General features: G+C 39.5%; 2 protein-coding genes and 1 long non-coding RNA gene across 3 annotated transcripts; all 3 read right to left on the bottom strand.

Annotated features, from left to right (window-relative positions):
- Positions 1-2,252: 2,252 nt before the first annotated feature.
- Positions 2,253-2,939, bottom strand: LOC125386440. Its single transcript, XM_048412763.1, has one exon. The coding sequence runs from the start codon at positions 2,937-2,939 to the stop codon at positions 2,253-2,255; it is 687 nt and encodes a 228-aa protein (XP_048268720.1).
- Positions 2,940-3,359: 420 nt separating this feature from the next.
- Positions 3,360-6,117, bottom strand: LOC105666598. The gene is made up of 2 exons (XM_048412344.1): positions 5,394-6,117; positions 3,360-5,315 (listed from the first exon to the last, which is right to left on the bottom strand). Exon 2 carries the CDS (start codon positions 4,563-4,565, stop codon positions 3,594-3,596), a length of 972 nt encoding a protein of 323 aa, XP_048268301.1. The 5' UTR covers positions 4,566-5,315; positions 5,394-6,117; the 3' UTR covers positions 3,360-3,593.
- Positions 6,118-8,521: 2,404 nt separating this feature from the next.
- Positions 8,522-11,092, bottom strand: LOC125386459. Its single transcript, XR_007226620.1, has 2 exons — positions 8,708-11,092; positions 8,522-8,591 (listed from the first exon to the last, which is right to left on the bottom strand). It is a non-coding gene; the product is annotated as an uncharacterized LOC125386459 (long non-coding RNA).
- Positions 11,093-15,747: the final 4,655 nt, after the last annotated feature.

Genomic DNA, 15,747 nt, shown 5'->3' with positions numbered 1-15,747 from the left:
TCGACCACCCGACTGCCGCTGAAGACTGTTCCCTTTAGGAAATCAAGATCAAACCTAAGTTAACTTGGTGAAGGTGGGGATTTCATGAATCGGTAAGCGGTATACAGTCGGTATGTATCTATTTCAGGTGTGAGTACATCCAACGAGAAGGGGGAAGGTAGCTCTTTCTCTCCCAGGCTTTTGAGATACTCGATGTGATTGCATCTGTGTCTGACTACCTCAATCACATCATACGATAAACAATCACGGCGCAATCGCTTAAAATATTGGTTAGTAAACAAATAGTATTAAACAGTATTAATTATCACCCTGGTTTGTATTTATGCAAATTAATTACCTCATGATAACCTAAACTTAAAACATACATAGAGAAAGATTTATGAAATTCAACTCTGAAGCAACTTCTTGCTTTATAAGAAGTGGATAAAAATTAAGATATATATACATAAATGAATGAATGAATAATGATTTTTAAGAAAATTGTTAGAAGATCACTGTATTTTCGAAAAACATTACTATTCTCATTTGCTATTTCATTACGAAAATTAATGGAACACTTTACGTGGATCATGTTTATATATTTAAAGATATCGTTTGAATTTATTTGTTGATAACGTTTGTTGCTTAATTGAAACAGTCTTAACTTATTGTATTTTGAATCGCTTGCCAATTTATTCAGATTCTGAAAAGTTGGTAAATGTAGTCATTGACCAGGTACAGACACTGACAAGGTACAAAAAGTACTGTGCCTGGTGTATCAACCACGAAAAACTCAGTGTTTCTTACGCCCTCTATGATTTGCTACGACGAATATATGAATTACATATGTACAATCAGAGGTTAGTGCTGCGCCAAGCGGCCAAGTGCTGAAAATAGCACACGTTAGCATAGACAAGAACCCATTGAGTTCCATGCTACAGGAATGCATTTAACTGTACGGTTCTGCAAGAAGTTCATATCTACTTTTCTACTCGAGGTAGACAAGTATAAATATTTTTTAAATAAGAAAAGAGAATATTCCCTTTCAAATGATAATGGTTTGTTAAGCCGTAAATAAGTAAAAACCACTGTTTCAACCGTTCGCGGAAAGACGCGATCGCGAGATAATGCGTCAATGAGAGTCGTAAATTTTCGTTACGCGTTTCGCCGCGTATGCGTTCTTCTGAGAATTCGGCGAAAGAATCATAGAGATATCGACGGTAGATTGGGCACGTCGGTATTGCGCTTTGACGGCATAGCTCTTTGTATCGCGAAGCCGTTGGAAAGTCCCGTGGTCGATGCCGCCACAAATTAAAGTTTACTTGTACACTTCATTAGAGAGATGATTGGCAAACTGTAACATCCTCCCCCCGTTGAGAGGGTACCGATCAAAAATATCGAGATGTGGTGTTATTTGAGGTTCCGAGCCTATTTCGTCTCGATCGCTGGTTTGTTCGGATTTCTCGAGATCGTGTTGAATTGGCAATGGGACAAGCCTTTTGACGCCCCGATCCAAAATGCTCGTTGCCGTCTAAGCTGTAGCTGTCCGGATGACGTCATCGGCACCTGGATGGACCTTGATAACTCGGCCCAGAGGCCATTGCATTGAGGGCACGTTGTCCTCTCTGAGGATGACGATTGTGCCTTCCTGAATGCTGTGTCCACCCTTGCTCCATTTGTTGCGGGTGATCAGCTCGTTCAGATACTCCTTATGCCAACGGTTCCAAAAATGCTGTTTGAGTTGCTGGATATGCTGCCATCTGGAAGGTCTCTGAAATTTCGCTCACGCAAACTGATTAGTGAATCGCCAATGAGGAAATGCCGGGAGTGGAGGACTAAGGAAATGAGGACTAAGAGATCGTTTTGGGTCGGTGAATATTGGAGTTAATGGTTGCAAGTTGAGAATAGATTCTATTTCTATAATGAGTGTATTAAACTGTTCAAATGTAAGCAATTCGTTACCGACGACGAGTTTAAGATGGCGTTTGGAGGATTTCACCGCTGCTTCCCATAGCCCACCGAAATGCGGGGAATGAGGGGGGATAAAGCGTCATTCAATTTGCTTATTGGCTAGGAACGCGTTTACTTTTTCGTTGTGGTCGTCCGATTGTAATGGATCATGAAGCTCCCGTAATTCGTTGTTTGCGCCGATGAAGTTGGTGCCATTATCAGAATGGATGGTGGAGCAAAGTCCTCGTCGAGCGATAAATCTACGGAGAGCGGCGATGAAGGCTTCGCTCGTGAGATCGTCAACGAGTTCGATATGTACCGCCTTAACTGCTAGGCATACAAAGATGGCCACGTAGACTTTGATCTGACGATTGTAATTTTGCGAGTTCCGTTCTAAGTGCACAGGCTTCGTCCTTTGTATCAGCTCCGGTGAGAGCATCGTCGACGTAGAAATCCCGCTGCAGTACCTGCGCTGCATGTGGAAATCGATGATCCTCGTCTTCTGCCAGTTGCTTGAGACACCGAATAGCTAGATACGGGGCTGCGGATAAACCGAACGTTACTGTGTTAAGTTGATATGTTTCGGTTTCTCCGCTCGCGCTGCGCCATAATATCTTTTGATATTTTCGGTCCTCTGGTCGTACAAGGAATTGCCGATACATTTTTTCGATGTCATCAGTGAGTACATATTGATGAGAACGGAATCTAATTAGTATGCAAAATAAATCTTCCTGTAACTTGGGTCCTGTGTGAAGTGCGTCATTTAGTGAAAGTCCGGTGGTGCTTGGTGCCGATCCATCGAAGACTACACGGAGTTTAGTGGTTTGACTCGATGCCTTGATTACGGCGTGATGAGGTAAGTAGTATCCGTTAGCGTCGGAGTGGTTGGTGTTGACCTTCGTCATGTGTCCCAATGCCAGGTACTCCTGTAATACCGTTCGATATTCTGTTTCGAAGTGTTTGTCGTGCTGGAATCGGCGGTTGAGCGAAGCAAGTCGTTTAAGTGCCATCGTTTTAGAGGAACTGAGTGATTGAAGCCGATCGTTGAATGGTAGAGCGACCATGTATCGTCCTTCGCTCCCGCAGGGAGGGCTCGCTTTTGCGAGCCTATGGGGGCTGGCAAACCCACGTTCCCGCAGCCAGAGGGACCGTCGGGACAAGCGTCCCGCTTACGTGAGTCCCATCTGGAACTGCCGAGCACGGTTAGCAGGTCGCCGGCCGGCAGTGACGTGGCCGTATATCCATACGATAGTCCCACCAACGACTAAGGTTGGTACCACGGGCGGTCGAGTTACAGCCCGAAAGGAGTAGCGACCCCTCTGCTCGGCCAATTAATGGGTATGGACTCGTGGTGGCAGTGGTTGATGGCCAAGATGCTGGCAAGAGGGCCGAGTTAAGGTGATTGGCTCCACCGAATGGCCTTCGGCGGATGAGCAGCGTCCCACCTGCTCCGGAACAGTCCTGGTGAGACGGGAGGGCTTAGAATGTGCCCCGTTCGACCTGAGACGAGCGACAGCCCCTGCAGACTTAGCTAATCCAGGGAGCAAGGTACTGGGTGCCTTGTGCGATGGTTGGGCGTTTTCTCCAACCCCTATGATCCTAGGGGGCCCGGGTACTGTATGGATTCTATATCTGAGGAAAGCACCCGTTACCAAAAGACAATACTAGTTGTATCGTCCTTCGCTGATGCGTCGGATGTGGGTTTGGAAGTGTTCCTCGCATCGTCGATCTGTCTCTGAGAGGTGTTTGATCGAGGGTCCTTCATCTATTTCCCAAAACCGCGCGAGATCTGCTTGTAAAACCGTCGTGGATGCGTGAAACGTGTTTGTCGCGGTTTGGGAATTTGAGCTCCCCCCGATTACCCAACCGAATCGCGTTTTTTGCAGACGCAGTTCAGGCTCGTCTGGCTGAGTTAGGTTGATTTGTCCAACACACATCGAGGCGAGCAGCGCTCGACAACGGATTGGTTGATGTTTATCATTCAAAATGTTGATTTGTGCAGTGATGATTATGTCATTGGATAGTGATTTGGATGCTGTTGGTCTAGTATGTTCGATCGAAGATGGGCTTGGAGGCGAGGCTGTTCGTGGTGTTTCCGATCTGTGGTTTGTCGTGTGTCGTCTGTGGCGAGTGGGTGATGAAGGGGGTGACAAAGAAGGTGTTGTGGATCGACTGTTTGAAGGAGAGGATTTTGGACTGGGCGTGCTGGAACGAGACCCTGAGTATCGTTTTGCCCTATGTAACATCATATGATGGCGTTCTCCGCACGCCCGACATGACCCGGCGTGGCAATCTCGCACTGTATGCCCCTTCCGGAGACAGTTCATGCATAAGGACCCTCGTTTGACCTCTCGAAGGCGCTCGCGAAGGGATTTTGATTTGAAGCTATCGCACCTCCAGATAGAATGTGATCCTTGGCAAGTGGGACAGGTTGACGGCGCCTGGGATGTGATAAATGCGTGTCCTTGTGGCGCTTGTGGTCGTTGACGGGGACGTTGGTCGCACGCCCCTTTTGTCTCCTTTGAAGTGAAATTGTTTTGATCGCCATTCGCACGTGTTGTAAGAAAGTTTATCAAGTGTGTATGAGAGGGCATTCTTTTATTGGGTAAGGTGAGCGCACCAATGGCAGCGGCCATTCGCGAATGGTGGACGAAGGTAACTTTGATGTGAGTATTTTGACGAGGATGACATTTGATGTGACAGGTTCGCCTAATTTTTCTAACACTCGGAGATTTACCTTGATCGTTTCGAGAAAGTCTTCTATGGCTTCGAGTGTTTCCGTCGTTATTTGTGGATAGTTGCAGATCAAGTCCCAGTGGCGCATGCAGATTTGACGGTGGCAGTCAAATTTTTCTTTAAGCACGTCAATAGCGATAGAATAATTTATCTCTGTGATGTCTAACGATTGAATGCTTCTTGCGGCCCTTCCGGCCAAGGATGATCGGAGATAATGAAATTTTTGTACGGGTGTAAGTCGTTCGTTTTGATCTATAGTGGACGAAAAGGAGTCGTAAAATGCATGCCAATTCTCGATAGTACCGTCAAAAGTAGGTAAATGAATTTCTGGTAACTTAATAGATGTCGGCTCGGCGACATTAGATGAATCGCAGTTTGGAGATTTCGATAATGATGCTGGTGCATCATTCATGAGAGTGTGTATTCGTATTACCAGATCGTAATATGTGTTTGTTATCTCGAGAACGCGCGCGTCGTCCTCCTCGCCTAAATCTTCTAGTTCTTCTTGGAATCGTCTGTATTGTTTCCACGTGTCTTCGAGTAGTGTCTTATGGGCCGTTAAAGAGGCCTTCTTATTCGGTTGGTTGGATTGTTCATATTCATCGAGTCGTTTCGATAAGAGTAAATCGGCCGATTTGAAAGTCTCGTTTCTGATGCAAGGAGGTAATTTTATCCGTGTCTTCCATTGGTATAGCGGATTGTAAAGATAATATACTGAACGAGCTTACCTTGTGGTTGTGAGTTTAAATGTTGCTCGTCACCGTGTGTGTCTCGTATGATGTATAAGATGTGTCCTTGCGGAAGTTGGCCCTTTAGTTGTTGGCGCGAGGTCGCGTGGATGCTCAGCAAGAAAGGCGTTCCTACCCCTCGGCCACTCGTTTGGTTGTGTGATTGAAATTGTTGGACTGCTTTGAATTGATGATTGTCCAGCTGAGGCGGGAGGCTGCGTGATTGCGTTCCTCGACCAGTAGGTTATGCTTCTTCGAAGGTGACACACTCCTGACCTCATTGGCTTCGCTGTAGTGATAACGCTTTCACGGCTGATTTCATGTATTCACGTGGCACTGTGTGGTCACTGTGGCACTGGTAAGTGCACTTTTCACTGACACGTGATCCGGCAGCAAAGGACCAAATGTTTAACCGTTCGCGGTGAGACGCAATTGCGAGATAACGCGTCAACGAGAGTCGTAAATTCTCGTTACGATTAAACAATCGACGCCATGAACTGATTGATCCCCTATTTCTATTACGAGAATAGAGGTGGTTGGAATGAGTACGTACGGAAAACTACACTGGATTTGTTAATAAAAGTTTAATAAAAAATAAAGAAGCAACAATTTCAGTCAACGATCAACAATTAAAAACGAAAATATAACAATCAAGGTTTGGTTAATGGTTGGCTTATAACGAGACCTGTCGTACTTCGCAGCTTGAGATAGACTAATTGATACTTTTGTTCGAAACCACGGAGTCTTTCCTTTGTCGCCCCTCGATATCCCTACTACACGTGTGTTTATTAGATGTACCGCGGCGGTCGCCGCGTATGCGTTCTTCTGAGAATTCGGCGAAAGAAACATAGAGATATCGACGGTAGATTGGGCACGTCGGTATTGCGCTTTGACGGTATAGCTCTTTGTATCGCGAAGCCGTTGGAAAGTTCCGTGGTCGATGCCGCCACAAATTAAAGTTTACTTGAACACTTCACTAGAGAAATGATTGGCAAACCGTAACAACCACCAAAAATCGCACTATCTTCTATTGTTAATTATTCGTGTAAAATTAAGAATGCAAAATTGATACTTTGTGAAAATATAATTTTTGTTATTGTGAAAAAGTGTGCAAAATTTCATGCTTAAATGTTTATTAATTTTTGCAAAAAGCTATTTATTAATTAAAAAGGAGTCTTCGTTGCATACTCTTCATCTCCACTGTTCCGTACCACGACCTAGTTATTACACACTCGTCCATTTCTTCATCCACAACAATCTTTCGAGAATAGCCGTTTCTAAATTTTTAGAGATGCCATATACCTTTTTCCAGTTTTATTTCTCTGTCTACGCTTTCCTTAACATACTGAAGGAATACCATTACCAGAGAAGAAATTTCCTCTCTGCCGTTACTTGAGACTTACCATTTTTTAACCATATGCGACGTTATCGGTTCAATAAATGCTACTGGTTTGAGTTAAAATTACATAAAATCTTATACAGCATTAAAATTAGGGAACATTAAGAATATAATAGATTCTGCGCGAAATCAATATTCCAATCAGTTATATCATATGTAATACGTTGTTGAAGAAATATAATACAATTGAGTATTGACTAATTGGGTAAATACCTTATCTGTTATTTCATAGGAAAGTTTAGTTGCAATTTAAACCACTATTGTACCGAATCGATAACGTCGCATGCGATACGAAAACTGTATGGAACGTCGGGTAACCTCGGAAACGTGAGACGCGAAAAAGCATTGAATGTTACATCCACGGTCGTATACGCAGATCTAACAACTCCCGTAATGGAAGTATGGTTTTTAGTGATCAGACAAATTGACCAATACTGTTCAGTCGCTAAGGAAGTGAAATGGCTCGATCTATTTGTTGCGATTTATTGTATAGCGCGATCTTGTATCTGTAAGCTACAATACTACTGTATTATGTCGTTAAATTCACGCATATACGCTTGGTTGATAAGTAGGTTACAATGCACCCGTCAAAGAATGCAGTGAAAAAACAAAAGAAGCCGGTTTGAAATGATAATTTTTTAAAAATAAAAGCTTAAGATCACAACTGTGATTTACGTCACCACGTGGACCATGTTATAACAAATATTGCAAAATTATAATTGTAATACATACAATTTTAACACGAATACCATAATCATTATTACTTTTACAATATATTTATTTATATTTGTAATATTTCAATTCAGTATGCCATAATTTTGTATTATTCCAAATTATAGGCCTAATAAAATTAAATATAGTAATAAACTATTTGTTTTTGTAGTGAAGTACCACATGAAATGCTGTGTATGTACTTTAAATAAGTTGTAAAAAAGTGTGAACAATAGTTTAGTTTAGTTTATATTCTTTACCTTCAGTGTACGCAGTTATTGTTTTCACCGCAAGATGGCAAAATCGTAACAAATAGAACGAGGCTCATTCTCTTTTTATTTGCGATTGGTAATAAATTATGAAATTTTGTTAATTCTACAAAATGCGAACAGTTGTTGATTTATTAAAGATAGATATTTCTATCTTTTTATTTCATTCAAGCATAATAATTACATGTATATATGTACATTATTTGTTACAGGGATTGCAAAATATTTTCCAATATATACCCTGCCGTTTTTCTTGAATACTAAAATATTATTCGTAAATTACAATAAATGTAAAAACAACGCTTTTTAAAAATTTGGAGGTTTGATTTTTTTTTAAGAAGCTATATCGTAAAAATTAACTTGGAAAAAAAATGTGATACGTTAATTTTCATTATAAAAGACTCCAACGTTCATAACAAAGTTAAACACACGATGACTGCGAATATTTTTCGTGTACCTATTCAAATTAGAAGGAAAAAATACTACGCTAATAAGAAATACAATATTTCGTTTGTGATAACAGACAGTCAACAAATCTGTTAAAAATTCCTGAATACTGCGTCTGGGTTGAATTTGTCACGATGATTTAAAAACGGTACATTACAATGCGCAAGTGGCTGAATAACATTCGATTTGACAGTGATTGAAGATTTGTGAATAATGCAAAAGGATATTCACAGGATATTGTCCTCGCTTCAACGATCGCCAAGGAATCTTTTTTTTGCATTATAAAGTGTGGTTTTTTGAGATTTCTTTGAATTCGTAAAGTTCGATGTTACGTGCTGTGCGTGTATGATAGAAAACACCAAGTATACTCGTCTGTGATAAAAAGAAGAGACTTTTTGGTATCTTACAATACTACATTAAATACTCTATTAAACGTAAAATAACTATATAAATAAATAAATAATAATATATGTAAATAATAAATGTACATTTTTCTGCTTCGATTTTTCACGATACGACGAGGAAGGATGATAAAAATGTCCAAATTCAATGACATAACCTTGTCAGTATTCGTCCAAAAAATCAGACTGCGATCTATTCGATCTAACAAGAACAATTCCTCTTCCCTTTCTTTTTTCTACAATGAATTTATTTTCACGATGAAGCAAAGTTCAAACGTTAATTATCAATCTACAAAAACATCGACTTCAAATAATTAATGTTCAGCTTGACGCTAGCTGTATCGAGTTCTCCACAAATGCGATGTCAAGCGATAAACGTTCGGAACGATTTGTAATTGACGTATCTATCGAAGCGTTAATCATAGCGGAAGGATTCTCAGTTGAGGACAAGCCGTTTTATATTCATCGTAAGCTATACCGATCGTTTGAAAATGAAAACTGGTTTACCATCGTACCGGCCGACCTTGTCGTTCACCGCGAAACGTGTCAGTGCCATTGTTTCACAAGGTTCCGTTTTCTAACACCGAATTTCGTCGATACCCGTCTGACTGCGTGCCTTTCTTTACTCTTACAACAGTTATCGCTTATGCCAGTGACTCTCAATCAATCGTACCACTGATGATACAATCTATAGATGTCACGTTAGATACACATGCGGTTTTCGCATGTACGAACCGAACTCGACCGTAATTTTCCACAAAAGAAAGCAATCGGCAGAAATCTGTTCAACTCAATCAAATATATTATTAGTCTGTCAGAATATGAAAAAACAAGTTAAAATCTTGTCTCAATGGTTTGATAGCGTCTTGAACTTAATAATTTCTTTATCTAGAGATTCGACGAACAATTCAGTGTTTCTGACATTAGAATTACCAAGTTTGTTAAAGTGGTACATCGCAGATTTTTCTCTTCTTTTCGCAATTATCGGAAATATAAAATTAACCTTCACTTTTATTTAAATCATATTCGTTTGAATTACGTTCATCTAGGTATGTGATATATTTAAACGTATATTACACGGCGATAGTTCTAGTGTTAAAAAACAACCCAGTAAACAGGCTTAGGCATAGTATAACAGGCAAGACACTTGAGGCAAACTGATTAATTTCAATAATTTCTCCGCAAACTTTCGACGCTGTTACATTGCGTTATCTCCGGAACCGACCTTCCTTCTGTTCAGTGATCGTGGACAAAATGGTTGGCCAGTGAAATGGAAAGTATTCCTAATCCATGGCTCTTTCTACGCCGGTAATAATCCTCGTGAGGAAAGTAAAAAGCGGTTACGTAATCGGCTGAAAGAAGCCAATCTGAATCAGATAGGATTACAATTTCCTCGACTCGATAAAATAGTCCATTACGTCGTTCAGTAATCGTCTCTTTTTGTTCGGTTAACGAATACAAGGAGATCGGCTTTCAGGACGTCGTCAAAAAATCTGGAATGATGGAAATGATCGCGCGAAATTTTTTACGCTTCTTTATCCGAGAAAGTAAAATTTCCTATTTTTATCATTTTCTGCTTCTTCGATTCTGCTGACTGAAAAGATCTATTTTCCATTGCAACTTTCTCAATTTGCACAATTTTTCATAAACGAACTTCAGACTTTACTCGAGGTTTCAACCATCTTTCTAGATATTAGTATCCTGCTCTCGATTGCGTAAACGTTCGTTTTCCTTTCTAACAGAAACTCACAATAGGAATTTACAATATCGTTGAACAGCAATTTTCACTCTTTCAGCCGTGATTTAAAATTAGGCTGCCGCATCAAGGCAATGATCACATATTCTTTCCTTGCGGCCTCATTTCCTTTGCCGCACGATAAACGACGTCACTGGACAACCTCTGATATAAAAAAAGAATTAAAGAGTTTCTTATACGTGTTAAATGCCTTGATTTTTCACGTGGTGTAACTCATAATTGTGCGTAGCAGAGGCAACAGGACGTTATTCATTATGAGATATGATATTTTATTCGCTGTCAGTAAAAACGTTTACAGGTGACGATATTATTGTTAGACGATATTATTAGAAAAAATTCGACTGGCTTGTATTATTTAATAATAAATAAACGTTTCTATACAATAAAAATGATATTATATGCAGAATGTGTGTAGAATAAAAAATTCTTATTAGGATAGACGCAGACGTATAATGTCAAAACAAGCAGTGGCATTTGCTTGTCTGTTTTTACAATCGAAGATGCATTTTTATGTCTGTCTGAGATATATGAATAAGTACGAAAGAAATATATTTCATACGCGTAATGTTATTGAATGATTTTTATCTACACGATCTAACGATAGGATTTTACATAATATGCTTGTAATTGCAGCACTAAAAACTCACTTCAACTTATGACGAACAACTTGGTTAACAAGAAACGAAGTGCATTCGTTATAGATCGAGTTCATAGAAAAATTGCGGCGACAGATAATAAATTTTTAGAATTATTTTCTATACGAGATCCGCCTGATCAATATCAGCGATTTTGTCGTACATTGTTAAGCGATGTTTTTCCGTTTCAGAATAAATATGAAATATGCCAATCCTGATAATTACCATAATTATAAAGCTAGAAATAAAGTAAAAATGATAGTGAACTGTGCAGTCGATAGGATCGATCGCGCGTCTACTGAATTTTCCAAAATAATTCAAGTACCAACCCGACAAAAATATATTGTTTTTCACTTATCTTCGCGTGCAGAATCATCTGATCGGTTCTGCCACATTACACAGCATACCTTGTAAACAGATAAGTGTCTCTTCTACTAACAGAAATGAGGACGACCTTAACTTCTCATCGATGTGAAATTTTTTCTAAAGTTCTTAACATTGCAATTTGTAGTCGATTGAAATGTCTGGTCAACTCTTGTTCGAAACAGCTTTCGTCCGATTATGTCGGAAGCGCACTCTGTAAATCAAATTGCAGTGTGAATAAAGTCAGCGCGTGAAAGTTTAATTTGTCTTGATTCCTGCCACGTTTTACTTCCTTAGATGAACAAATCAAATAGTGAATTTTCTATATCAACAAAAAGAATGAAACATTCGAACGAAAAGCTATCGAGCGTTATATTTAATAGCAAACACTGATATATTAAGAAATTTCTAATCACACGATCAAGATAGATGGATTATAAATCGAGCTTGACTCATCGGACAACGTTTCCGAGCAAACAGCAGCTGTTTCTTTCAAGGTCACACCAGTAATTCACATCGTTTGCAAGCACGTTAATCACATTAGAGTCTTTCAATCGAACCATTTCCTTGGTAATCCATATAAAGCGAACCGACTGCACTCTCCTTCCTCGTATTCTGCGTCTTTCGTGCGTCTCGTATTCTTTAGAATCAAAGTTCAAAGCGTATCGGCCACCACGTTGCACGACGGAAATGCACGCGATCGTTGTATATCATTAAATTGTAAATGTTTATGCAACTGCATAGTTTTCTGGAAAATTTATAATAAAATCGAATTTGATTTGATTCGAAACATCCATACAGCCGCGTATTCCATTCTTTCTTATAAGAAATGTCCTCTAAAGCAACGATCGAGATTTTTAGCTAAATCAATTTGACTTGCGCCGTTCGTGACTTTTATTCACTATGGTGTGGCTACGTATGTGCTACATGTCTTCCTGCGTTTCGGAGATTTTTAATTAATTCAGCCCGACCATTCCATATTACAATTGCACATTCTAAAATCAATGAATTAATCTAACAAGGATTACGTAAAAATCGTCGAGTTCTTTTCGAGGCAAACAAACAGATTTCACGAAATTGCCATTTTCCTGCACGCTGAGGAGTCTTCTTGCAGGTCGATCGTGCACGTCTGTTCATTGAACTAAAATTACTGGGACTAAAAACTAGATCTGTTCAGTTCTTCAAAATCGTGGATTTTGTCGTGCAATTGCATACATGTGCCGGCGTGATCGCGCGAGTATCACCGAGTTTTGCAATTTCGCGCATCGAGCGAGACTCATTAAGACGTTAAGAAATTAAGCCGAGTGTTACACGAATGTTTCGACGCAATCGACGTAGAACATAAGTAAATTACGCGTGTCGCAATCAGATTTCCGAGTCTCCTGCCGAAGGACATCGAGCCGAGCACCCTGAATGGCTATCTATTTAGTCTACCAAAAAGACTACGTCTGATGCTCATAAATCATATTTTATCGTTGCTGCCGCAGCTGCTACGCGAATATGGAAATAGGCGTCCGTTTGGCCCATTGAACGAAGTCAAACTGCTAGTGGAAAGATTTGATCGTTCGTAGTTACGTCGTTACACGGTAGGATAAATCATAAAAGAAGGAACAAAACGAAAGTGGTGCGATTTGCCGAGTCTGTTGAAATGTTCTTATTTTTCCTTCTTTCATGGCGATTAGTATGGTTCGGAACGTCGATTTCAAACTTCTCGATCGATCTTGTGTTATTCTAACGCGTAAAATCGCAATTACAGAGACGAATTTACGCGAAACCTACGATCGCGAGGAGAGTCCACGATACAAAGAGATACATTTGGTTGTAACATTAAAAATAAAGAAACGAATGTTCAATTACGCTTGCAGCGGAGAATGACATTAAATGATAATTCCGAAGAATATTAACATTGAATCGGTGATTAAAAAGCGATTATAGCTGAATGAACAAAACTCGGACAATGTGAAAACATTCTCTAAGACCCATGAACAGCGCGGAACGCACCGTAAGACGAAGGAAAGGTCGCACGATCAATAATTCATTTCCATTGGCGATTTCGTATAACACGCAACGATTATCTACATCTGAGGTGCGACCGATTCAGTTCGCTCGTGAGAAACTATTTCGAGGAAGTAAAACAGGTCGACGTGGAAAAATTGCCCGTTCTTTTGCTCTTGCAGATTTTACAAGCCTACTGTTCCTGACAGTAAATGAAGGCTAACGCATGTCAAATTCAACTCGTGCCTCTCGCTTTATCGTCGACCAAAAGACATCAAAAGGTGTCGTGCATTCCCGAAATATATCGTTCAATTAAAAAAGATGTAAATAAAATAAACGATGAATAGCGGATATTGTTAAATGCAGGTATTAGGTAACATGGAAATTTGCAAGTGAGAAGGTATTTATTACTTTTACGTTTCTACGATACTGGATTTAGTAATATCCACTATTTTTATATTTCTGCGCGTTATTAACCACTTAACCTACGATGATCGGGCCAAACGTAAATATTACGGGCTTAGCCCGTAGTATGTCCTAGACAAGTCGTGCGAATAGCTCGAAGACCGCGCGAACTTGTTTACGTTTTCGGCCCAAAATTCTCGAATGTAAATCATAGGTTAATGAGCTAATATTTGCTAATGTTATTAATAGCAATTTACAAAGCAACGAACTCGCTGATTTCGAGGTTATTAAAATACGTAATCAAGATCAACATTCGGGACAACTTTTCCTTACACGTACGGCTCCACTTCAATTTCCGAGATATATTAGGAAAAATTATATCCTGTACAAGTGTTTTTGTACTATATCGTACTTTGGCTCTGACGAGAGATGCTTCACAATAGACACACAAAGTTCTAATATCGTTTATCTGCGTATTAGGCGGCCGCATTTCTACCTAGCCTAATCAAAATTAATCTGCCTCATCTTCTACTAAATTGGTGTTGATTGAAGCTGAATTAAATTGCGGCTGAGACAACGAAACCAGATTTATGATAACATATCACAATTATTGAGTATCGAATATATTTATAACCATTCGTGTTAAGCTTTGTAGTGTATTATCGTTATTAAACAATGCCAGAGCTGTGTGATATGCATTGTAGAATATCTCGGACCAATAACATACGCGTTGTAACTAACAATATGCCATACGTTACTACTAGTTTGAAGATCGATGTAACTGCTTATTTTCCGTTAAACATTTTCGTTGACGGTTTATTTTCCGAGAAATTTGTCCCGTGCATAATCTACGAACGCTCAATCATTTTGTGTAAATTTGCACAACTTTTTTGTGTAACTGCTGAAACGTTACAGTAATTACTGAACCACGCGTATATTATATAGATTATTTTGGCAATAAAACGGTTTTTTAGAAAATGAAGAGATACCTACCATACGTGGTATATAGTATCGAATATATTTTTGCTGCTATTTTTGAAAGTAAGGACGAGCGTCGATTATTTTTGCAGGGAGCAGTTGCACAGCATGTTGTCGCTGAATGTATCTCGACGTCAGAAAAACCGATGAGGTCATCCGCTTTGTAAATAATTAGCATAGTATTAACTTTGTTGCTGTTCGACAAATGGCAAATATTAAAATGGCATAGGTATGAATGCTACTTTTTTCTTTTGCTAAAACGACACATTCATCAAACATCGGCACTGTAACTACGTAGAATGATTGAGATGCATAGCGTGAATAGAAAGGAATCTCCTAACTCGAATTCCGAGCCCGCGAACGTGAATATCAAATTTCGACGATATTCAAACGAAACATTGGATTTTACGCAGGTGAATCTTGTTCTCGTTGAGGTAATGTCACCTTGGTATTTCTTGAGAATAACTATAATTGCGCATATCGTTACTGCCTAGGAGACACCAAAGTAACCTTCAGTCGAGTTCAAACTGACACTGGGCACCTAGCATCTTTTGCTCATGAATAATAATATGGAAATGTCGTAAATGATCGCAGCAAACAGAAAACAGTTTTATTTTACATGAACATTAACTTTTAACCAATGGGGAACATCTGCGACTATAATTAGATCCTCTAAATTGTTCGAAACTTATAATACCAATTTCGGTCTCCTTGCGACGATAAATAGGATCTTCAAAGTTTTAAGAAAGCGTGAAGCTAAGACGAGAAATCGAAGATCAAAGAAATTCTTTAGCGATAAAAAGAAGTGGACTGATTCAACCTGCTGTAACATTAATTTTGCCAAAAGTGTCTAACGTAACAGTTTTTATACCGATAAAAAGAAAGGAATTTAAAACCTGCTTCTTAATGGCTTTCACTTTGTTTCTGCAAGTTTGTTGAATGTTGATATTAATGAGCATTGAGCTGTCTAATAAGAGGCACAATTTATGCCTGTT

The sequence above is a fragment of the Bombus terrestris genome, chromosome 15 (genome assembly GCF_910591885.1).
Source record: "Bombus terrestris chromosome 15, iyBomTerr1.2, whole genome shotgun sequence".
Lineage (NCBI taxonomy): Eukaryota > Metazoa > Arthropoda > Insecta > Hymenoptera > Apidae > Bombus > Bombus terrestris.
The sequence above is the reverse complement of the archived record's forward strand: the minus strand, read 5'-3'. Positions and strand labels throughout refer to the sequence as shown.